The 25,872-nt window shown below is 44.9% G+C and overlaps 1 protein-coding gene and 1 long non-coding RNA gene across 12 annotated transcripts in view; one reads left to right on the forward strand and one right to left on the reverse strand.

Moving 5' to 3' along the window:
* The window catches only part of LOC137538533 (uncharacterized), an 834,068-nt gene extending 826,644 nt beyond the window's left edge, over positions 1–7,424 (reverse strand). For all 9 annotated transcript variants that reach the window (XR_011024822.1, XR_011024826.1, XR_011024819.1 and 6 more), the window contains exon 1: positions 7,220–7,424. This is a non-coding gene — a long non-coding RNA (uncharacterized lncRNA). The remainder of the gene's footprint in view (positions 1–7,219) is intronic.
* Positions 1–25,872, forward strand: part of LMO1 (LIM domain only 1) — a 193,198-nt gene that overhangs the window by 21,011 nt on the left and 146,315 nt on the right. The window contains exon 1 of one of the 3 annotated variants that reach the window (XM_068260768.1): positions 12,534–13,152. The exons of 1 other annotated variant lie outside the window; for it this stretch is intronic. In XM_068260768.1, coding sequence (XP_068116869.1) covers positions 13,128–13,152 — 25 coding nt within the window. In that variant the 5' untranslated portion in view covers positions 12,534–13,127. Of the gene's footprint in view, positions 1–12,533; positions 13,153–20,215; positions 20,287–25,872 lie in introns of those variants that run through there. One more of the 3 variants, XM_068260770.1, reaches the window with a different exon arrangement.

Genomic DNA, 25,872 nt, shown 5'->3' on the forward strand with positions numbered 1-25,872 from the left:
TTTGGCTGTGTCGTTTGGTCATCTAAAATCTATGAGCAGATTGCTGTTGGTCTACTTTCAATAGCAATTAGCCAGTTGAGAAGCTCCACGTTTCAGCATGCTACCATCTTCCATACCATGCTGTGATTTGTAGTTCCCATGAAACCTGCATGACAGCAGTGTGCCCACTGGGAAAAAAACCCGATCAACTTTTCACTTTACAATTTACGACACAAATATAACCACCATGCCTTGTTTAGCCCAACCGTCTATAAAACTACATTTGGCAGAATCCCCTTTAACGTGTTTTTTTTGGGCGAGTAATTTTTATGTGGGAATATTTGGCTTAATACGATACCTCGTAAACCCGTCACACAAGCTTTATGTCACACGTCTGAGCTGTAACAACGCAAATAGTTTACATTTAAAGAGTGAAAGCTTTCCGAGTGTTAACCCTGCAGAAGCTTCAGATATCACAAACGCCCAAAAGAGAATCCTAGGATAACAGGGAAGATATGTCAGCCATGATTATTTAGCAGCTTTTTCCCCTAGCAAGATAGCCATGTGACCACATAGTGCCAGTCCCATTTTTCCAATGACAAGAGGATTATGGGAGAGAATGGAAAGGGAATCAGCCATGACAGGGTTGGCAGCTTTATCCTCTTGCATGACAGTCATCATGTAACTTACAAAGAACCAGCGCAGTTCCAGATAAAAGTAAGTTTAAAAAAAAGAGTGCAGAGATGGCAGCCATGACAGTTCAACAGTTTAATTCTCCTGCAGCATAGTCATGTGACAACACAGCAGCAGCTCCATGTTTCCACAAGCAAGGGGAGTACATGAGGCTACAGCCATGATGGTTCAGTATCTATATCTTCCAACAGGATAGTCATGTGACTGCACAAATTCGCAGCCTTTTCCAGTAACATCTACTACTGTATACACACATGTTTGACTCCAGATATTTAACCCTCTTAAGCTGGATTTTGTTATTGACTCAAGTATATGTCTACCCAGCAAAGTTAATGGCTGCACTTGGGGGTCAGGAGGGGTTAATGACTACACTGCATACAGTATTGCAGCCATTAACCACCCCTGTCACTTAAAGGGACACTAAAGTCTCTGTAAAAAAATGAGTTTTACTCCCCTGGGGCTTCCAGCAGCCCCCTGAAGCTGTCCGGTGCCCACGTAGACTTCATCAGATGCTCCTGGTCCCACCGGCAGCCACTTCCGGTTTTGGCGACAGGAGCCGACAGGCTGGGAACGCGAGTGATTCTTTGCATTCCCGGCCACAATAGCGCCCTCTATGCTGCTATATGATATATGCTATAGCAGCATAGAGGGTGCTATTGTTGCCGGGAATGCGTAGAATCACTCGCGTTCCCAGCCTGTCGGCTCCTGATGACGAAACCAGAAGTAGCTGCCGGCAGGGCCAGGAGCATCTGATGGAGTCTACGTGGGCACCGGACAGCTGCAGGGGGCTGCTGGAAGCCCCAGGGGAGTAAAACTATGTTTTACAGAGACTTAAGTGTCCCTTTAAGAGCAGCCAATACCTCCACCAGGCCCCCAAGTGCAGCAATTATTCACTCCCCTTACTGCAGTCCACTATTTCTCCCCTTGTTAATTGTTGTGGCCAGAACTTTCAGAACTGTGCTTTCTTGGCATTTCATTTCCTTAAAGAGACTCTGTAACAAAAATAAGTTCCCCTGGGTGGTACTTACCTCGGGAGGGAGAAGCCTCAGGGTCCTAATGAGGCTTCCCCCTCCCCTGTAGCTGCAGGCAATCCAGCGCTGGCTCCCCCAAAGCGTCCTGCAATCCTGGCTCAACAAGCCTGACATGGCTTGTTATACTGTATTTACCTTCCCTGGCTCCAGTGGGGTCGCTGTTGCGGCTCTCAGCACGGAGATAGGTGGAAATAGCTGATCTCTTTCGGGTCCACTCTACTATGCAGGCGCAGGAGACTTGCGCCTGCGTAGTAGAGCGGACCAACAGCGATCGGCTATTTTTTGCCTATCTCCGAGCAGAGTGCCGATACTGCGCTGGAGCCAGGAAGGTAAATATGCACATACCCGCTGTTCGGAGGGGTACAGCGAAACCGCAGTGGGACACAGGAGGATGGAGGAAGCCTCGATAGGATCCAGAGGCTTCCCCTCCCGAGGTGAGTACCAACCAATGGAACTTTTTTTAGTTACAGGTTTTCTTTAAAGTATCACTAACCACTGGGTACATTGCTACAAAAACGGAATGTCACTATTAGTACACACATTACTCACTCTGCTCAGTGTTGCCCGTGACCCGTGTATAAGTCGACCGCTATACTTTTATAAAGTAAAACAGACCTAAATTTCTAGACTTATACTCAAGTCTATCCGGTACCTGCTGGATAATCCGCAATTATTGTACTTTCTTCTATCAAATATATGGCAGACTACCACCAGGATTGGGGCAATAAGGATCATAATCGCTATTTTGTAATTGTTATTATATATTTATTTAGTGTTGATATCTGCAATGTTTAACAGAAGGGACCAAGTTCACAGAAGCAGTAGAAGCAGCTGTCCATGAGTATAGGATCCATATGCAAATTGTTTTATATATTGTTAAAAATCCTGTACAATTGATTTATTATTAAAGAATAAAAGGTATTGCACTCACTCTTCTGAAAAATGTAATAAGCATATACAGTTTAGTCTTGTTATAGTAAACTGTGATATAGTATAACTTCAGGTATAGTAAACTAAATGCCCACATCCTGACTCCTTGCCAAGTGCCATTATAAGTATATGGGAGTAACGCTTGGCATAGTAAACCCGGATATATTAGAACTGAGGTTATAGTGAATCTGTCTTTTGGCCCCTGTGGTATTCTGTATCTGGTTGTAGTTGAAAGTGGGCAGAAGCATGTGTCATACATTTTTCGGACACTGATGAGCCGTGGTTGGTGGGTTTGCTGGCAGCCTTATTCTACACGCTCCCGTCCGCAATAATGCCCTGTGCAGGATGCTATTGCGGACGGGAAGTGTAGAAGGCTACGTGTGGCCAGGACTGTCAGGAAACTGAAAGTAGCTGGAGGCGAGGGACAGGAGGATCCGATCGTGGCTGTGAGGGCATGGGACAGCTGCAGGGGGCTGGTAGAAGTCCCAGGTTAGTAAAACTGATGTTATTGTTGTTGTTGGCATAAGTGCCTCTTTAAGAGAGTTGAATATTGGATTTGACTTATATACAAGGCCGACTTGTATTTGAGTATATACGATAATGCACAGGCTCTCACTTTCTATCTCCTCTCCTCTATCCAAGCTCCCTGATAGCTGTCAGGTCATGTCTCTGTACCCAGCTCTGCCCACCATGCATGAGGCCTGGGAAGTTTGGGCACAGGAGCATTGACTGTAAGCCCATAACTAACTTTAATTGTGAAGTGACATAATCAACTGTGCCTTGTCAGGGTCACAATCTAATGTCCTTTCAGCAATTTAGAGTTAATTAAAGTGGAAAAAAAAACTGCAACTATGTTTTTGGGATGTTGGAGGAAACAAACAGCGAACCCAAAGAGAACATAGAAACTCTGTGTCAAGTTCTGGCCAGAAATGAACCTAGGACTCTAATGCTACAAGTTGGACATGCTTGACAATTTACCCTAGTAATAGCAGAAATGTAAATATCAGGCAACTAGTCCTGAAAAATGATATTTTAAAAACAAGCTTAAAGTGTACCTGAACTCTTGCATAGGAAAGCATTGAGAGATCCACTCTGTGTCCACCCTGTGTGTGTTTCTAGAGAACAGCCTGTCTAATTCTCTGTTCTCAGCAAGTAATGAACTAGTGTAATTTGAGCTGCCAGCTGTCCGCAGAGTTGAGCTAATATGTAAACACAGGAGTTTAACCCTTTCTGTGCTCCCAGCAAACAAGGAAGTAATTACATGGCGGCATCTCTGAAGGAGCTCTATGAGCTGTAATTAGGGATGTTTTTCTGTAAAGATCATTATGCAATTTCTTATCTTTTAGAGCAGAAAGGAAGTTCTGAGTTCCGGTGCGCTTTAAATGTCCAATTGGCTAAAACGGAGCACAAATAATCAAACATTCACTTATGTGTTTAACAGTAGTGGCTGGTCAATGACAATGATCTCTTATTATAGCCAAATAATGCAATTATTGAAAAAGTGGTATTTGCTGTGGCGATTTTGGTACGGAGAAGACTTAGGAACCCTTAACCAAGAAATGAATGATTGGGGGTGGGGGGGGGGGGGTTTAATCTGGAAATGGTGGTGAAAGGAGCCTCTTTCCATGTAAAATGATATGCTGAGCATGAAGTGTGTTGGAGGGCCGCAAGGATTAGCCACGGCGTATGAAAGTGGCTTTGAGACCGCTCAAGAACGGATAAGCAAAACTAATTAAGGTATAGAGGATATATATCTTCAACTGGCGACTTGAAGAGAGGTTTTGCATTTACAGAGGAAGACAGAATCAGCACTGGAGACTTCAGCGCAGCAGGAGGTGAGGAAGAGGCCCCCTCAAAAATGGTCATTCACAACAACTGAAGAAGCATAACGAAATAGCAAAATATTGCATAATGAAACACAGCTGCAATAACAAAATATTTACCAGCGTTCCAGGATTGTTAATAATTATTACGACTTTATATATAGTGCTGACATATTTTCCACAGCTTGTTACAGAATATGTCAAATATTTCACAACACTAAAAGGACTATTTATAATGAAGAACTCAGAAAAGCAGATCGCCAGTTCCTTGTTCCCCACTTTAGAAAATCAGGTCACCCCTTCCACTTTGCCTTCATTATATATTATATAAGTGGGGTTCTAATTTCATAACGTAATTACCCAAACGTTCTGACCACAAGCACCGTTTATTTGAATGGAATAACTACTCCGTAGCCGTAGTTGTTACTTTCATTGCGGCGGCTTATTGCTGCTTTTCAAGGTTTCCATCATGGAAAAGGTTGCCAATGCGAATTTGACTCAAGGGTGTTTTACGCTGCAAATCGCAATTTGATTTCATTGGGATTTTTACTATGAGATTCTCTGAAATGTTCACTGTATTCTAGGAAGAGCACAGAGGCTTTAACGCACGCCGAAGTTTGGGTCAAAAAGGAGATACTTGCCTGAGAACAGGGAAGCCTCTGGATCCTATAGTCTTTCCAGGTTTTCCTCACTCCTGTCGCAGCTGGCTGGGACTCTCCTTAACATCGGGCCACGCTCCTTTTCTGGCATGAGCGTGTCTGCGACGTAGCAGGGAGCGGCTCGTGCATGAGCGGTTCTGGCTCACTGCGCAGGGGAGGTCATAAATGCACTACACACACAGGGTACAGGTGTGGCAGAGGCGAGTTACTCTTTCTTAAAGAGACTCTGTAACAAAATGTTCAGCCTTATTTCTTTTATCCTATAAGTTCCTATACCTGTTCTAATGTGGTCTGTCTTACTGCAGCCTTTCCTAGTTGCACAGTGGCTGTATTATCTCTGTTATATAATCTAATCTTCTTTCCTTTGTCAGCTTTGTCAGGCTCAGGCAGGAATGTGCTGCTCTGCTTGTGATAGAAGTTATACACACCCTCTCCACGCCTCCTGCAGGCTCTGTGTGAGTCACAGACTGAGCTCCTCTCAGCCTATCACATGCTGGTTAGCAGCCATGTTTTTTGTTTGTAAACACTGTCTAAAACTGGCAATTACAAGCCAGGATTGCAGCAGGGAGTGGCAGAAACAGCACAGAGGGTCCAAGGAGAACATAATGAATTGAATTGTATGCTTTTTATTGTAGGAAGTTTAGAGTACAGATTCTCTTTAAAGGACTTATGAGGCGAAATTACTAAAAAAAGTAAATTACCTGCCTCATCTTTTAAGGCACGGAGGACGCCGTCCGCGCCCTCCGTGCCGATCCGCCGGGTCCCCCCGCTCATTAGCCCCCCGGGCCGGATGCCGACCTCACTGCCCGGGTCGGGCTCTCCTGCCTCTCGCAACATGGCCGATTCCTCTGGCCGCGGCTGCGCAGTGCGCCTGGCCGCGAGTGCGGCTGCGCAGCTCTAGGGCCAACCCCCCCGATCCGTGGATCAGGGGGGTTGGCCCTAGAGCTGCGCAGCCGCACTCGCGGCCAGGCGGACTGCGCAGCCGCGGCCAGAGGAAGCGGCCCTGTTGCGAGAGGCAGGAGCGCCCGACCCGGGCCGTGGGGTCGGCAGCCGGCCCGGGGGGCTAATGAGGGGGGGGGACCCGGCGGATCGGCACGGAGGGCGCGGACGGCGTCCTCCGTGCCTTAAAAGATGAGGCAGGTAATTTACTTTTTTTTAGTAAATTCGTCTCGTAAGTCCTTTAAAGTTTACCTGAGACAAAAAAAGTCTCAAGTTGTATACTTATCTGGGGCTTCCTCCAGCCCCCGTGAAGCCACCCAGTTTCTTGTTACACTGGTACGCGAGACGAAGCGTGACTAGGCCAATGCAATAGGCTGTCCAACAGGGGACCGCAGCGTCCCAGGATGACGGAGAGGGCATTTAAGCATAAAACCTGAGACTTGTTTCATGTGAGGTTTCCTTTGAATTCAAAACGTTGGAAGGCATGATTAGCAGTTAATTCAAAATGAGCTATACAACAATTTGGGAGCTACAATAAATAGTCCCCTGACTTTCCCACAGAGAGGCTCAAATTCTAACCTACAATATAAATAGGCCCTTAATTGCCACCGGCAAGTTGAAGAAGGGAGGGGGCGCAAGTAGAAGGACATAACTGCTAAGGGGCTGGTGACAAGCGGTGCAGCCAAATTGAAGAAGAAAATTGCCAGCTCAATCACATTCCTCGACTCCTCCTAGGCTGCCTGCGTCAGACATCAAGTCATCATCATGTCACCACCGCGTGTTGACATCTGATGTCCTGTGGCGGTACTGCAGGCTGTCAGTGTGCGGTGCCCCCGGAGGAGTCAGCTTTCCGGGCTCTCTTCGTACCTGCTTTCTCCTGGATGACCTGTGGATGTGTGACTGTCCCTAAGGAGTAAGGGTTTACGAGTCCCTGAGGGAGGGGGGAAGGGGGCGCAATTTTTACTCCCCTGCCTTGGGTGCAATTTAGCCTAGAAACTGCCCTACTACTGTCCTTTCTATAGTCCATGCCAGTGAGGGGTTATGCTTTCTAATCTGAGGGAACACGAGTAACAGAGGACGCTGGGGGACAGGGAGGCGTCACCTTCTCAAACATACAACTCTATATGAGGCTGTTAGTCTTGTGACACAACATGGGAGCTCTTACCAAGCGAGCCTCACGTCGCAGATGAGGCGGGAGCGTCACGGCACGTTCAGCAGCCCAGTCTTCACTTCCCCCCTCTCGGCTCTGAATCAGCGGTGGTAGTAGTAGTACTGTGGCGCAGCCACCTGTGTTCACAAATCGGTGAGAAGCCGCAAACGAGCCAATCAGCATCTACACCAGAGGCTCCGCCTTCCGTGTTGTGAGCGGAGTTTCTCTGAGGCGGGATAGGAGTGCTGCTGTGCTGCTGAAGTGCGGAGACTGAGCCCCGCCCCTCCTGGCGGTCAGACGACGTGACTGATGTGTGGCGGGCGGGTAAAGTTGATAGAGTGGGGGACAGATAGTAATGTTTAGCGCACTTATAGGGGGAGGAGCACTTATGAGGAAGCTGTAATTAGGGGAACAGTTATGGGTGCACTGTAATATGAGGACCAGTTAAGGAGGAACTATAGTGAGAGGAACTTTAATGGGGGCAGTATAATGAGGGGAACACTTATGGGGAGAGTACAATGAGAGGGGCACTTATAAGGACAGTACAACATAGCTCCCAACTGTCCCTCAATGTATATATTTCTCTACTAAAATGTGTTTGATTGACTCTAAACTTCATTCCCATCTTTTAAATTGATATATTTCTTAATTTCAAATATTAATATGAAAAAAATTGACCCAGAGTAGAAAGAACCAGTGTGGTTTGAATTATAAAACAACATATTTTTCTTATGACATCTTTATGGTATGTGTGACTAGGGTGTGCCTGGGGCGTGATCAGGGGTGTGGCTTTAGTGTCCCTCTTTCTCATCTCAAAAAGTTGGGAGGTATGAGTATAATAAGAGGGACACTACTAGACTGACAGGACCACTTATAAGGAGTATAATCAGGGGAACACTTATGGGGATGCTAAAATAAGAGGAACACATGGGTATGCTATAATGAGAGGAGCACTTATGGTGATGCTATAGTGACGGGAACACTTATGGGGACAGTATAATGAGAGGAGCATTTATGGGGACGCTATTATGAGGTGAACACTTAAGGGGATGCATTAATGAGAGGAACAATTATGGGCATTGTATAATGAGAGGAACACTTAAGGGGACGCAATAATGACGAGAACACTTATGGGGAAATGATAATGACGGGAACATTTGTGGGGATCTGATAATGAGGGAACTCTTATGGGGACAGTATAATGAGAGGAGCACTTATGGGGACACTATTATGAGGAGAATACAGAACAGAAGCTGAATCTCAGTCGTCCTAAACAAGCGTCAAGTGGTTGTTTGGTTAGATTTTGGAGCAAGGGCTGTACAGACATGTTGCTTAGCTATCGCTGGAGGAGGTCCCAAACAACAGCACTGATTCCCGATTGCTAAGTTACATCATGGGATAGTCATTCTAGATGCGACTTCCATATTTACTGGAAACAGGGCGGTAGGAAATCATTGCCCTGCAAATTTGCATGCTGAAAAAAACACAAATTCACACCTAATGTAAATGGGGCCTTAATATTATTATTCAATTATTGCTAGCGTATAATAATTTCATTTTTTAAAGTGTACCTAAGACATTAAAGGGAAGGTTCAGGGAACTCTTGAAAAAAATAAAACTCCCTATCCACTTACCTGGGGCTTCCTCCAGCCCGTGGCAGGCAGGAGGTGCCCTCGCCGCCGCTCCAGAGGCTTCCGGTCGTCTTCGGTGGCCGACCCGACCTGGCCAGGCCGGCTGCCAGGTCGGGCTCTTCTGCGCTCCATGGCCGGGCTCTTCTGCGTCCCACGCGGGCGCGCTGACGTCATCGGACGTCCTCCGGGCTGTACTGCGCAGGCGCAGAACTACTGCGCATGCGCAGTACAGCCCGGAGGACGTCCGATGACGTCAGCGCGCCGGCGTGGGACGCAGAAGAGCCCGGCCATGGAGCGCAGAAGAGCCCGACCTGGCAGCCGGCCTGGCCAGGTCGGGTCGGCCACCGAAGACGACCGGAAGCCTCTGGAGCGGCGGCGAGGGCACCTCCTGCCTGCCACGGGCTGGAGGAAGCCCCAGGTAAGTGGATAGGGATTTTTATTTTTTTCAAGAGTTCCCTGAACCTTTCCTTTAATATGGACAGCATTTATACTTACCTGGGCTTCCTCACCGTCCTCCCAGGTCACTCCATGATTGTGGTACCAATGGTGCTCTGTGCATCCAGGTGTGCGTAGTAGGGCATGAATAGCCAATTAACTGGAGCTCACCCACGGGACAATGGAGTGACCCGGGAGGACATTGAGGGGTTGGGCGCCCATGGCTACATGGGACTGAGGGGAGCCCCCTGGTAAGTATAAATGCTGTCCCTTTTACTTATTTAAAGTGGATCCGAGATGAACTTTTACTCATTGCATAATTGTGTTCCTTTCCTATTGTTTATAGGGCATTCCTCAAGCCAAATACTTTTTTGTTTTTGTTTTAACCACTTCACCACTGAGGGGTTTTACCCCCTGACCACCAGAGCAATTTTCACCTTTCAGCATCCTTCCATTCATTCGTCTATAACTTTATCATTACTTATCACAATTAAACTATATCTTGTTTTTTCCACCACCAATTAGGCTTTCTTTAGGTGGGACATTATGCCAATAATTATTTTATTCTAAACGTGTTTTAATGGGAAAATAGGAAAAATGTGGGAAAAAAATCATTATTTTTCAGTTTTCGGCCATTATAGTTTTTAAATAATGCATGCTACTGTAATTAAAACCCATGAAATGTATTTGCCCTTTTGTCCCGGTTATAAAACCGTTTAAATTATGTCCCTATCACAATGTTTGGCGCCAATATTTTATTTGGAAATGAAGGTGCATTTTTTTCAGTTTTGCGTCCATCCCTAATTACAAGCCCATAGTTTATAAAGTAACAGTGTTGTACCCTCCTGACATAAATATTTAAAAAGTTCAGTCCCTAAGGTTACTATTTATGTATTTTTTTTTATTGTACATTTTTTTATTTTTTTTTAATTGCAAAAAAAAAAAAAATTGGGAGTGTGGGAGGTAATGAGTTAATTTTTTGTGTAAAAGTAATTTATTTGTATGTGAAAAATGTTTAGGGTGTCGTTTTACTATTTGGCCACAAGATGGCCACAGTAACTTTTTGTTTAATGCGACCTCCAAGCGTCCTTCCGGACGCCTGGAGGAAGTACTAGGAGGCTGGGTAAGTGTTTTTTTTTTTCACAATGATCGCGCTGCTCATCGGAGAGCAGCGGATCATTGCGGGGCTTAGATCAACGAATGGGAATGGATTTTCCCGTTCATTGATCTCCAGGGGAGCAGCGTGTTTACGAGCGGCCGGCGGCGTGTTTACGAGCGGGAGCGCGGGCAGCGGCGGGAGCGCGGAAAGTACGGATTTCTCCGCCCCTGGGGGTTAAAGGATGGAAAAAGGGACGGTGAAATTCGTACGGGCGGGGGTAAAGTGGTTAATACTCTAATTCCCTGTAAACTAAACAAACCTCATCCACAGCTTTTCAGAGAGCCTTGACATTTTCAGACAGTAGCAAGGGCTCATGGGAGCTTAGTCTGGGCAGGAGGAGGGGGAGGTTACTAGCCAGAGATTTCAGAGGAGAGGAGGAGGGGGGATTAGGAGTGCTGAAAATGCAGATAAGCTTGCCTGTGTGTAATGTTTACAAACAACATGGCTGCTGTCATTGTATCAAAGGAAGAAATAATCATATTCTATTGAAGCTGTTTGCAGCTAGATTTGCTGTGTAAACTATCTAAACTTTAGATAAGATATATAGACAAGTTACTTGTTATAGTTAGTTTTTCATCTCGGGTCTGCTTTAAGTGAAGGATTAAAAACAACAACAAAAAAGCTTCTTGCAGTTATCCTGTCCCTGGGCCGTCCTTCCATGACCCTCCAGCCAGCAACTGCGGCCCCCTCAAAGCTGGCTGGTCATGGCCAGTCGGAGGCTACTGCCCATGCGCTGCCCTGAGCCGTGCGCCCCCTGATTGCAATGAGGCGTGTGGCCGGCCAGTCATGAACAAGAAGTACACATCATATAAAAGGCTGTATACAGTTGTTTACAGTATACTTAGAGTTACTAATAGTGTCAAACAAAGAATTATATATAAAAAAAATTAGCTTTCAATGAGGGACCTGCTGGGTGTGGGCCAGTGCTGCACACTCATACCAGCAACCCTCGCAGCCTTCACTCTGTAGGACCAGATCTGACTATGGATGACCATACTATAATGTAGCAAACCTAAAGAAAAAGAGGAAAAAGGAAAAAATTAAGAAAAGGAAAAGAAGAGAAAAGGAGAAAGAAATAAAGAAAAATAGAGTACTAGACTCCGATGATTTTTTTTTTTTAAATTAAAGTAAACTTGATATGGGCATAGTAAGGGCTGGCTCACAAAGCACTGCTACAATGTGTCCCTATGGATACATACATTCACACTGCAGCGGTTGCGATTTCGATAATCCCAAACACGCTGCATTTCTATTGAACGGGAATCACAAGTGCAAATCGCACTGAATCGCAAGATTTTGCCCGCAAATCGCGATCGATGAGTCGAACGCAATCACGGGCAAAGCGCCGAGTGTGAACCGGCCCTAAAATAATTTATACTTACCCAGGGCTTCCTCCGGCCTCATGAGCACCGATGCGTCCCTCGCTGTCCTCTTGAGTGCCTCCGTTTGCGTGGTATCGGTCCCAGTAACTGGCTGTTGCGCCAGCCGGCTGTTTTGTGCATGCGTGAAGGGTGCGCGCGCTCACCGCAGTTGCCGCAGAACGCTCCCAGCGACAGGGAGTATGCATGGCCGGACTGCGCCTGCCTGGAATGGCCTCGAGTGGAAGACTTTGCAAGGCCAATAGCAAGGGAGCGATCAGCTTGGAGGGGGCTGGAGAAAGCACCAGGTATGTATATACAGTATATTTTTTCCATCTCAGTTACTTTTTAAGATTTCCTTATACCGGTATGTCTCAGGTTTCCTTTGATATGTATTTAAAAATAAACAAATACATTTAAAATATATATTTTTACTTTTTATATGAGGAAATCTATATGCCAAATAGAGTACTTGGTTACCTTCCAAAAACAATGAAAATGCATGGGAAAAATATACTGTAGTAAAACTGATATTATTATTTTTTTTCCTGGAAATAGGGACAACTGTACTCTGAGTCATTCTTGAACGAGACCAATTATAAACAGGTCCTGGGCAGATCTTTCATTCATGGCACGCAGACCCCTGGCACACAGGCGGTGTAATCTTGCAGGTTGACCATCTAGTAGTGAGTGGCAGTAGCGGAGAAGGTCCTGTAGATGGCGCTCTGGGGCTGGGCTGGCTCTGGCTCCCCAGGAAAAGCTCATCAGAAGAATAGAGTACATCAGCAGAGACTGGAAGGCGTTCAGTAGCAGCAATACAAAGCTGATGAACTGAGGGAGAATAGCAGAGGAAGCGCCAGGCAGTCACCTCTTTAGCTGGCTTCCCCCCTTTTTCTTTTTCCCCCTCCTTTTCTTTTCTTTTTCTTCTATTCAACCTGTCGTTGACCCTTTTTCCAGTCCCGGAGAAGAAAAAAAAGAAAGCAAAAAGGCAGAGGGGTTTATGGAGCATCAGACTTCCCGGCAGCAGGTTACCATCGCGAGCCATCAGCTGCCATCCCATCAATAGGCAGATTATGCCGTGCCAGTTGGACGGTGCTAGAGGGCGAGAGAAGACGGCGCAGCGCTGACCGTTGGCTCGCCTGTCAGCTGCAGCCGCCCTCGTTGCTCTCCATGCGAGCGGAGGAGATCGCTTTTGTGCTGCGCCGCGGCTGCTGCGGGATGTAATTCAGTTGTGGCTGGCTGGTGGACTTTCTCCTCGGATACGTGGAGGGCTCTTGTCGCCGGGACTGGTGTGAGCGGAGGAAGGAGACGGAGCAGCAGCATAGATACCCGTTCCTGAAATGATGGTCTTAGACAAGGAGGACGGTAGGTGGGCTGCTGGGGAGGGGGGTCCCCTGGCTGGACGCAGGGAAGACCTTTCCTCAATACAAATGCAAATTTGGGCTGCCATGAATATGGATGCGGCTGACTCTCTCCTCTTCATTTCTTTTTTATTGATTTGTTATTTTGTGCCATGTTTAGCTGACAAGTTCCCACATAGAGATAATTCCTTGCTAGTGCTGGAAGCTCCTTGTCTGCCCCCATCTGTCCTTCTCTGACTACAAACTAAACAGGGGACGACATAGGATTACGCTTGGTTCACACAAAAAAGGTGTCCTGTCTGTTTTTGACAGCTGGCATCAGTTTTGTATGTTCTTTTATGTTCACACATAAAAGGTGTACATTTCCTGTCCAGTCCTGTCAGTTTTTTATGTGTTTCTATGGCTGTGTTTATACATAAAAGGTGTACAGTTCCAAACCAGTCAGGTAAAACTGACAGGACTGGACCGGAAGTGTACAGATTTATGTGTGAACCAATCCTTACTAAAAGCATCGCACCACACAAAACGGTCATGTCTGCTCAAGGCGGTAGTCAGTAGTGTGGTGTCACCTGTCACCCTGATCTGTCTACCTGGGATTCAGTCTCAGACATCTTCACAGCCCTGTTCACAACTCTGGTCACTATTATTATTTCATATAGTGACATTGCTTACAGAGTAAAACACAAACGTGGGTATATAATACAGAGGTGGTTTAGAACATAAATTACTATTATTTATATAGCACCATCATCTTCTGCAGCGCTGTACAGAGTATATAGTCTTGTTACTAACTGTCCCTTAGAGGGGCTCACAATCTAAATCCTACCATAGTCTTATGTCTATGTATGTATCATGTAGTGTATATATCATTGTCTAGGGCCTATTTATGGGGAAGCCAATTAACTTATCTGTATGTTTTTGGGATGTGGGAGGAAACCAGTGTGTCCAGATGAAACCCATGCAGACATGGGGAGGACATGCAAACTTTGTGCAGATAGTGCCCATGCTGGGAATCGAACAGGGTACCCACCGCTGCAAGGCAAGAGCCCCAACCACTACACCACCATCCTGACCCAACAGATAAATGTGACAGATAAATGTGATAGTCATTAACTCAGGAAGTGTCTAAACTAAACATGCAGCAATTACAGGAAACAATAGAGGAGAGGGCTCTGCACTTTTGAGTTTACAATCTAAAATGTACCTGTTGCAGTTTTACAAAAGTCATCTTCTTGGCTTCTACTTTGGTTACATGGCTGGGATTGCAGTAGGAGGGGTGAGATTGAGGAGTACAGGTGGCACACTGAGTTGGGAGGGAGATTCAGAGAGGCAGAAAAAGCCAGTAAGGCTAAGTTCACAGTGGGACGTTAAAGTCGCGCGTTAAAACAGCATTTAACGCAGAATAACTCACTGCAATGAAAAATCAATGCCCTGTTCACAGTGCACACGTTGCGTTGGTGTCTAACGCTGCACGTTAAGTAAAAGTGCTGCATGCAGTGCGTTATACACGTTTTTAGCTGCGTTGGACTGTTTGCACATGCTCAGTAATGACTTGGAAGCATACTTTTCATTGCCTGTATTTTTTACTGTATCTGCTGTATGCGACGGTAACGCTGCGTTGCCACTTTTTGGGCGCGTTGCGTTGTAAGCTTGCGGTGCGACTTTAACGTGGCATGAAAACGCAACGTCCCACTGTGAATCTAGCCTCAGTGATATTACTCACCTGCATCTACTCATAACTATTAAGTCGTTTGTCTGTTAATATCTTTAAGATGCTGTAAGGCCAGAAAGTCACACAATCTGCTTCCAAAGCAAACTTGGAAGCGAGAGGAGCATGGGAGGTACTAGGGCTGAGTTCATCAAAGCACACCTGAAGTGAGAGGGATATGGTGGCTGACATATTTATTTCCTCTTAAACAGTGCAGAGTTAGCCATAAACCCTGAACAAGCATGCAGCAGATCAGGTGCTCTGACTGAAGTCTGACTAGATTCGCTGCATGCTTGTTTCAGGTGTGTGAATCATACACTACGTCAACCAAAAACATCAGCAGGACTGCCAGGCAACTGGTATTGTTTAAAAGGAAATAAATATGGCAGCCTCCATATCTCTCTCTATCTGTTCAGGTGTCCTTCAAAACAAATGCCACTTTTCTGGCTGTTGTGCTGGCCCTCTGCCTTTAATGTATTCTGAGTCACAGAATCAGTATCCAGATCAGGTGACTCCGCTGGCTTCATGCTTGTTACAGGTGGGAAGGGGGCACTGCTGAAGCTCAGCTTTATGAGCAGGTAACATGGGCAATTGGCATCTTTTTTTAAAAAAGGGATAAGTTGCCAGTCTCAATATTCCTCTTACCGCAGTCTTCTTTTACATTACAGAGGGACCTTTTTCCGTTTGATTTGAGCAGAGTGACCATGTGCGCTGTGAGCATACAGTTCCGCAATGGCAGTCACTGGAATTGTACAACCAGAATTTTGCATGTAAAATATTAAGTAGGATTATGTCTCCCACATAACCAATATTGGGTTGCTTGAAGGGAGAACCATCCTTCCCCAGGTTGTGTGTGTACAGTTCAGAGATACTTGCCCACTGATCCCAGTCCTTATCTTGTCCTTATGTGGATACAGTAGCAGAAATTGCTGCTATGTCTTCACAACATGAAATGTCAGCCTGCATAATAAGTTAAAGTGGACCTGAGCTCTTGCACAGGACAGAAGGGAAACCGAGAAATGCACCCTGTATGTATTTAGATAATAATAATAATCCGAACATTTGTATAGCGCTTTTTTCCTGTTGGACCCAAAGCGCTCAAGAGCTGCAGCCACTAGGATGCGCTCAAGAGGCCACCCTGCAGTGTAAGGGAGTCCTGGTAGTTTAACCTGTCTAATCCTCCCTCATCTGTGACTAATCACAAGTTGTAATTTGATCTTTCCACTGTGTCAGCTGGCTGCCACAGCAGAGAAGCTAATTTGAAAGCACAAGATGTTAAAGAGAACCCGAGGTGGGTTTGAAGAATGTTATCTGCATACAGAGGCTGGGTCTGCCTATACAGCCCAGCCTCTGTTGCTATCCCAAACCCCCCTAAGGTCCCCCTGCACTCTGCAATCCCTCCATAAATCACAGCCTCGCTGCTGACAAACAGCTTGTCAGAGCTGGCTGTGTTTATCTCTATTGTGTCAGTCTGCTGCTCTCCCTGCCTCCTGCAGAACTCCAGTCCCCGCCTGCATCCCTTCCCTCCCTGCTGATTGGAGGGAAGGGATGGGGGCAGGGACCTGAGCTCTGCAGGAGGCGGGGGAGCAGCCGAGACTGACACTACAGATGTCAACACAGCCCGCTGTGATTTATGTCTGATTGCAGAGTGCAGGGGGACCTTAGGGGGGGTTTGGGATAGCAACAGAGGCTGGGCTGTATAGGCAGATCCAGCCTCTGTATGCTGATAATATTCTTCAAACACACCTCGGGTTCTCTTTAACAATATGTCTGCCTCTATGAAAGCAGGATGTAGACACTGCAGATTTATTGCAGGATTTTTATCAGCTGTAACAAAGAAATGTTTTTGTTTAAAGGTTATTATGCTGTTGCTTATCTTTTAGAGCAGAGAGAAAGTTCTGAGTTCAGGTCCGGTTTAAGCAGCTAAATGTGTTTAAATGAAAAAGAGAATGCCTTGGTCCCCTTTTGATGTGGCGGCTTAAGAGATGATCAGTCAGATGCTAATCATTTTGACTTGCATGCTAATTTTATGCTACTTGGAATTGGACCAATCAGAATGATCAGAAGAGGGGCATTTGATTGGCCCAGTCTCTAGGTACATACCATTTGCGTTACATTTGTGGGCAAGTCAGAATGAATAGCATCTCGGTGAGCAGCTCTAGGGAGCTCACCACGCTGACCTCAGTAAAGCTAATGATGGAGACAAGGGATGCTAAGAATTTACGTCCTGGCTTACGCAGACAATTTCTCGAGCAGGGAGATGGGAAATTGATGATGTTCTGTACTCCAAAGGGAATGCTCTGTACTCTAAACACTGTGCTGCTGACAGGACTGCAAAAAAGGGGAAGTCTGAACTGCGTGGCAATTTTACCAAATCATAACCTGGCTGCCAATTGAACCGGAAAGCAATTTTTACAACCAGTTAATGTCAAAAGGGCTTGTTTAGAGCTGACAAATGTTGTAATTCGGCTAAAGCTTATCTTTCAGTTTTTGTTTGCTTTTTTTAATTCTTAAAAGGAACCCAAGTTGAGGGACCTATGGAGGCTGTCATATTTATTTCCTTTTAAACAATACTAGTTGCCTGGCAGTTCTGCTGATCTCTTTGGCTGCAGCAGTGTCTGAATCACACACCTGATACAAGCATGCAGCTAATCCAGTCGGACTTCAGTCAGAAACATCTGATCTGCATTCTTGTTCAAGGTCTGTAACTAAGGGCTGGAACCCACAGGAGCGCTTTTGGCAGCGTTTTGGCAGCACTGCGATACGCTAGCAGTTTGCCAAAACGCTGGGCTAATGTTAATGGATGGGGCAACTTCCACAGGAGCGTTTGCGTTTCCCAGAAACGCAAACGCAGGACCTGCAGCATTTTGGGAGCGTTAGCGCTTCAATGTAAAGTATTGAACCGCTAGCGGAAACGCTCAGCAAAACCTAAACTGAGCGGTTTTGCTAGCGTTTTGCGGTTCAGCACACTGTAACAAAATGAAAAATAATTCACAGGACCAATCAGGATAAAAACGCAAAACGCTAGGCACCCGCTGGGGAAAAAAATACAATGTTGCAAAACACGACCCAAAACGCGCATGAATCCGCTTGCAAACCGCTCAGACAAAACGCTAGCGGTTGCGTTTTGCGTTTGCGGTTTTCAGTGGGTTCCAGGCCTAACAGTACTAGAAGCAGAGGATCAGCACGGCTGCCAGGCAATGTGCATTTTAAAAGTAGAAACATGGCAGACTCCAGTTGTCTATCAAGGTGGGTTTCCTTTCACTGCTGTTTTTATATGATTATAATAGAACTAAAGGGGCCCATACACTGGTTGATTTCAGCCATCGATCGGTCAATCAATCGATTCTATAGAATCTATCAATCGATCGATTTCCGGCCCATTTCGATCAATTTGCCAGGATGGAAGATCTAGGTCGATCTGCTGCTGGTAGCAGATCGATGGCCCATAGAGCTGCATTGGATCTAATGGTCCAATGATGCATTTAGATAGATTTCCAATAGATTTCATTCTGAAATCTATTGGAAATCTGTTCCTAGTGTGTGGCACACATCAGATACATACCTGTCAGATTGGACTTGACAGGCATCTGACAGAAATCTATCTGATGGTCGAATCTGATGCAAATCTATAAGTGTATGGCCACCTTTACAATCAATTCAAAAAAATCTGAATTACAACAGAAGATTAAAGCAGATTTTGAACTGAGAATGGCAGGTGGTAAAAAATGACTGTGGCGGTGGGGCACACATTATCCTGCTCCCCAATCACACCACACATGCGCTTCAAGGGCACAGGAGAACGTTCCCCCAACACTGCCATCAAAGGAGCACTATGGGGAATATGCTGACATTTAGCTCACCCTATAGTTACTCAAGCTAAAGCAGCAAAATACAATCCTCAGTGTAAAAAATATATACTCACCCATCCAGCAGCCAGTGCTCCAGTGCAGTACGGCTGTGTTCACATCTAAAATCCAAATCGCTGACGGCCGCGTTTCACTATTTTGAGAGTGATTGTTTTCCCCCTCCCACCGCTTACCATATGCGCTACGATTTTGTGTAAAGCCCTTTTCAAAGCACTTTTGCAGAGCGTTTTTTTTTGACCCGGAAAAGAATAAATACAATGTATTTATTCTTAAAAGCGCAAATGCAATCGCTGCACAAAACGATTTTGTGAGCGTTTCGCATTTCTCCTATACCTTCCATTGTGGCAAAACCACTCTAAAAATGGTACAGGCAGCACTTTGCTGAGCTGATTGGAACAAACCGCTCAGATGTGAACGCTCTCATAAGGAATCATTGCACAACCTCTTTTAGGGCGATTTAGAAAATCGCCTGCGCTTAAAAAACGTGCAAAACGCCCTAGGTGTGAATAAGCCCTAAATGATATCAGCAGCTGTGAGCCAAGAAATGTGTGACCAAGTGAAAAGGGGGATCCCTGTCACCATCAGCAGCCCTGCTGATAGCTGAGATACTGAAAGTGGCATTTTTGGATACAAAGTATAAAGAGAAAGTTACATTGTTGAAAGGCAATAGGATAACAAAGTAATATTTTTGCTATAGGCACAGCCTGGCTCTGCTGCTACCTACCTTGGGGTGTCCACCTCCTGCTGCTGCATTCTTCATGATATGAAATCAGTAAGGAATCCAGCCAGTAGAGCCCCTGGTAATGGGTGCTGAGCTGGGAACTCTGCACTGTTGAGGTCTCACCAAGGGATAAAAGAATCCAGCAGGGAGAGGTAGAGTCCCTGTTGATAGGTGTGGCATGTATGCAGAGCTGAGAACTTAGAAACGCAGTGATTTCAGAGTCTCTGAAAGATAGAAGAATTCAGGAAAGTAAGCCTCTAATAATGGAGGTGGCAGGGGTGCAGAACTAGGGTGTTAGACTGCAGAGATCTCACTGCCTGAGTCCCCAAGAGAGAGAAAAAATTAACCGGTTTAACTCCAGTCGAGCCTCCACTAAGCGGTAATGTGCCGGTTCTGGGTGGAGAGACTCTTTAAATAATGTCAATGGCAGCTGATCTCGAAAACCATTAAAGAGAAAAAAAAATGACATAAGAGCCATTCTTTCATCATCTGCCTGAATGATTATCCCGATATTTTCTCCATTGCACAAAGCTGACATTAGTCCCTGAAAGCCAACAGCTTCTGTTAAACTGCTTTCCGGGGGATCAATGGCTTATTTTCTGAACATTTCCATTTTAAATGGATGGAGGGGGGGGGGGGGGGGGAGTGGGGTAATATAAGTATTAGGAGCTGCATGTATGTCCAAAGCAGCAGCCATATGTCTGTTTCACCAGCCGCTACCTCTGCATGCCGGATGTATCCGCAGATCTGAGATCTGTAAACTTCTGAACAAGGAGGCCCTTTCCACTTCTCAACCTGGAGAGGGATTTTCCACATCTTCAAAGTGTTCTGAAAATACAGGTGAAACGCGTCAAATCAGTATATCGTCCATTTGTATTTCAGTAATTCAACTTAAAAGGTGAAACTTATATATGAAATTATTATTGTTATTGATTTATAAAGCACCAACATATTCTGTGGCGCTGTACAAAGAAAGAAACAAACATGGGGTTCCTAATAATACAGACAATGTTATGCACCAATATACAAAATACATAGGAACATTTGGCAGGTGTTTTTGATTAATTAGCTAATTAGAGTCTGACACTTTGAGCCGAGAATATTGAACATTTTTACAATATTCTAATGGTCTGAGATTTAGAATTTGGAGCTTTCATAAGCTTTCAGCCATAATCATCAACATTATAACAAAAAAAGGTTTGAAATATCTCGCTTTGCATGTAATGCGTCTATTTTATATATTAGTTTCACCTTTTCAGTTGAATAAAATAAATGAACTTTTGCACTTTTCAAATTTTGAGTTTTGCCTGTATTGGTCAGGTTTTTTTATGTTGCCATTGTCTCACCAGTGCTTGTCATCTAGGAGTGTTGGTGATGAACTTGATAGCTTTGGTGGTTTCTTTACCCAGTGAGTAAGTCTCCAGAGATGAGTAAAAACATTATTTAGTTTTCTCTTCTAACACCTATGTCTGTGGTAATAAAAATAATAATGAACCCTAAACATTGCTGAGGTCTTGCAGAGCCATGAACAGAGTGTAGTTTTGGAATGTTTGTCTGCAGTGTTTTGTTTTTGCTTTTTTTGGTCAGTCTTTAGACTGTTTTGCTTTGTAGGGCTGTTCTGTGCCTTCAGTCAAGCCTTAGACACGCCCCTTGTACAGCTGTAAAGTGCACAGGTGTACTAAGCAGTGCAGGTGCTGTAACTGTTGGGCGGATGGTGCCGACATGTCATAGTCGATAATCATTCTATTGAGCGCTGAGAAAGTAAACATAGAAATGCTTTTATGTTGGATTCTGAGTACAAAAGTAAATAAAAACTAATCTGTTGGAGGGGCAGGTGATACTTACTAAGGCTCGGTCCACACTACATACAGTTGCAGAATGCAATCCGCGGTCCGGGCTTTGGTTTTCTAAAACTGATCTATTTTGTTAAAGCACAAATGGATCTGAAACATATGCTGCAAAAGGTATCCATTTGCGCTTTAAAAAATTACTCCCCTGCACTGGACATGGAGGTGGGGGGGCCGAACTGGAGGGTGTAGCAGCCAGAAAGGGGGAGCAGCGTGCACAGCGGTGGGGAGGGGGGTCGAACCCCCACCTCCCTCACCTTGGTGCCTCTTTCCGCTCTCCTCCTCCAGCTAGTTTCTTTTAAAATCCATCCATCAGCGAGCAATGAGCGGCGAATTCTTCCTTGTTCCACCGCTTGCCGCATCACTTCCTGCAACGCCGCCCACTGAAGTACAGAGGGCGGCATTGCAGGATGTGACGCGGAGAGCGTAGCCCCCCCTTTCTGGCTGCTACCCCCTCCAGCATGGCGGCCCCATCCCCAGGGCTGGGACACTGGAAACATATCTGTTTCTGTTTCCAAAGCTGTCTGTGTAGATAGAGATCCGTTTTTGCATTGCTTTTCACTACCCCTCCGTGTATCCGGGGTCCGTGAAAAAGCTGCAAGTCCGGAATCTCCGTTCAGTTTTTCAACCCGGATCGTCCACGGATCCGTTTTTTAATTGAGTGAAGATGGCTGCTATTTTTAACATTGGTATCCGTGGCTCCGGTTTTGGTCCGGGCCCAAAAACTGAGCCACAGATACGTTTCTAAAACAAATGTGAACGGAGCCTTACCAAGGAAAGCTCTCTGGCCCTGGTTCCTCCTCTTCCAGATGTGTTTTCTTCTCACTACTACTATCCTGGTAATGAAGAATCCAAAGATGGTTGCCAGGCCTGCTCTTTCTGGTACTCAGCTCAGTGATCTGAATTTGATTGACAGTGCTGCTTTCCAGTTACCAGGAAGGGAATAGAGGAAGATACCACAGACTTCACACCTGAACTATATATCATAGCCAAGCAGTGGTAACTAAATAATTCACCTAATTTGCAAAGACTCTGTGGCAACACCAATACAACTGGCGCTAACTTCACTGATTCATTGTTAGATTACTATGGCTACGCTCAACTTCCAAAAGCCGTGTCTCTCTCTTGAGATGTGACAGACCTGTAAGAGGAGAAGAGGTGTAGCAAGGACTGGAGGGAAACTTTTCTCCTGCTTGTTCTCACAGGTTTGCAGTTTATGAGCCCAGAATTCTGTTTTGAAAATCCATTATCAAGATGATCCAACTTTTAGGATCACTATGAACTCTTTTATGGGGTACAATCCTGCAAGCGTGGCAGTAATAAACCATAAAATGAAGTAAAAGAACAACACCCATTATGATTCATGATAAGGATGCTAAATAATAACAAGCAGAAGACCCATAGACCGCTAGATGACCACATGCAAGAGTCAGCCTAGTTCAACGTCCAGCAGTTTTTATACATACAGGACATGAAGATCCTCTTGGATGGTGGGTTACCCAGGTATACTGCTTTGTGGACTACCAACTATACCAACTATACCAACTAACCCACTAGCACCGCTCCAATCTGTACTGAACTCAGCTGCTCCCTCGAAACTCACTTTTTCCGACAAGCATACGCTCTAACATAGGCCATAACCCCTTCAGCCTTTGGCCAAGATGTACTCTTTACTCGATAAGCTAAATACACACTGCCTGTATGAATACTGCATACTACCTTACCTCTTGTACCCCCCCCCCCCCCCCCCCCTCCCAATTCTATTATATTGTAAGCTTGCAAGCTCTCTCATCCTTTTATGTCTTGGAAAATATTTATTTCTTTTCTTACATACATTTTATTCATCATGATACATTTCTTTCTGTAATTCCCAATTCTGTATTTTGTAGGGTGCCCATGAATTTCTGTGCAGATACAACTGAGAGCTTAAATTACATTTGTGATTACTTACAGATGAGGGGGAATTAAGACAGCCTCTTCTCTCGAACAACACACAGGGTGCATTTCTCTCTGATTTCCTTGTGTCTTGTGCAGGAGTTAACGTCCACTTTAGGGTAAATAGGCTGAGTAGGGTGATGATATCTCTAATTAATAGGGTTAACTACCAATACTCTGATGATTGAGTGTCTGCAACAAATCCACCGGCCACGGACAGCATAATCAGACACACCCAATTTCTGCTGCCACTGGGGAAGAAACAGCTGTAGAACAGTGTGTCATCCCCTTTTATATTAGATTTTATTTCAGTTGTCAGCATGATTGTTTTGGATGTTATTCAGACCCTACTGCAGCCAAATAGATCAGCAGGGCTGCCAGGCAACTGGTATTGTTTAGAAGAAAATAAATAAGACAGCCTCCATGTTTTTCTCACTTCAGTTGTCCTTAAAAGTAAAACTGAATAAAATGGAAGTTGACATAGACTTCACAAACAACAACCAATGTCACTTCAGAACCCCTCTATCTCCATTTTTAATTGCTGTGCCTCCAACAGCATTAGGCATAAGCCTTGGCATAGCCGGCAGCACTTAAGGACTCAAAGAACCCCAGGTGTAATTGCAGCACATTTTCCTGCAGCATTAGGCACAGGCCCTGGCATAGCCTTCAGGACTCCCAGAACTCCAGGTGTTATTGAAATACATTTTCAGGCGGTTTGTTAATCTCGTTTGCTCATTGCTAAATGGTCTAGTCGGCAAACGTTCCCTTACTAAGTGCTGCAACCAGTGGTAGTCATGGAATTCATATCCAGTCATTACTGCCAGGAGACACGTAAAAACCCGGACATAATATTGTGTGGGTCCCGTTCCCTCAGCATGGTCCTCCACAGTATGCTCAGGGCTTCAGCCCTCCAGTCCAAAACCTCACTTTTACAATTTGCACGCTTTAAAATGTTAATATGGAAACAGACTCCATAGCAAGAACAACCAGATAACTTTATTTAAAGAGGAACTCCAGTGAAAATAATGTAATAAAAAAGTGCTTCATTTTTACAATAATTATGTATAAATGATTTAGTCAGTGTTTGCCCATTGTAAAATCTTTCCAGTCCCTGATTTACATTCTGACATTTGTCACATGGTGACATTTTTACTGCTTGCAGATGATGTCAGTAAAAGGAGATTCTGCTTGCTTTTTTAACAGTTGGACCCAGCTGTAAACAGCTGTTATCTCCCACAATGCAGTGCGGTTCACAGACAGGAAACTGTCAGGACCATGGTGCTGACAACACACTGTGGGAGGGGTTACACCACAATATCAGCCATACAGAGCCCCCTGATGATCCGTTTGTGAAAAGGAAACGATTTCTCATGGGAAAGGGGGTATCAGCTACTGATTGGGATGAAGTTCAATTCTTGGTTAAACTTTCTCTTTAACAGAGCTATCTAAATGCTGCTGATAATGACCAACCAGATATCAGCATTATGAAGTCAGGTTGGCTAGAGGTTGGTGTCTGTGTGTTCACTGTAAAATAATATCAGGGTAAACGTTTCATGTCATATAGGACCAGAATGTGTCAGTAATAGTTAACTTTTTTTATAAATACAATCACAATTGGTTTACATATCAGAATCATTTATTTCGCCAAGTACAAAGGAGTTGTACCCGGAACTGGTTTTGGCTTACACAGGTTCTGGAAGGATGGGGGGTTGGATGGTGAGAGTAAGGTGGAAAAGCCAAGAGCCGAGGCTGCCATGCATACTACCCAATAATACTGTTGGGGTCAGGAGCCAATGAAATTGTCTCCTGACCGGCGAATGGAGCTCTGCTGCGCCAATAGCGTTTCCTTAGCATTGTACATAGTACAAAAGCATACAGTAATGAGGACTTGAGCAGTGCAACACACCGCGCAACCAAAAAAGTGTGGGCGCATCTGCTGTACAATCAGGACATCCGGCACTAATAGCATGTGATTTCAATAACCTGTTTGAAAAATTTACATAATACAGTTAATGGGCACCTAAAAGCGGACCCAAACCAAACATTTTTTTTAATTCAAAATATTTAGTTGCACCACTCTGACACATACATAGATAAATAAACACTCCTTCAAGCCTGTGAGCATTTCAGTGCATGCTTTTCACCCTTCACTTTTCATAACTAGGGTTATACAGGTGGCAGCCATTAGCAATTCCTCCTTTGCTGGACACCATCTACTCCACCAGTGTGCCGGATTCTGTCCCGGCAATATGAAAGGAAGGGAGGGGTTCCTCCAATAATGTAAAATATTTTATATTTGTCATCATGCAGCTGAAAAAAAGGCTGCTATTTATTATTATAATTTAGAAAATAGATTTTATTTCTGAAATCTTGTATTTTTAATTTGGGTCCACTTTAAGGCAATAAATGAGGTCTAATACTTTTCAAAATGTGTCTGTTCAGTGCTGTATACCCATGGTGGGCAGGGATGTGGTGGTGGCTCTGATATTCCCCTTCCCCATTCCATCCTACCTGTGTTCTCTACCTCACCTTATTCTCTACATCCCTCCCTCCGTCTTTTTCTACCCTGTTCTGTTTCCTCTCTGTCTTTCCATCTCTCTTCTACCTCTCGCTCTTTAATCTATTCTTTCTATTCATCCGTCTC

The sequence above is a fragment of the Hyperolius riggenbachi genome, chromosome 11 (genome assembly GCF_040937935.1).
Source record: "Hyperolius riggenbachi isolate aHypRig1 chromosome 11, aHypRig1.pri, whole genome shotgun sequence".
In the NCBI taxonomy this organism is placed as follows: Eukaryota; Metazoa; Chordata; class Amphibia; order Anura; family Hyperoliidae; genus Hyperolius; species Hyperolius riggenbachi.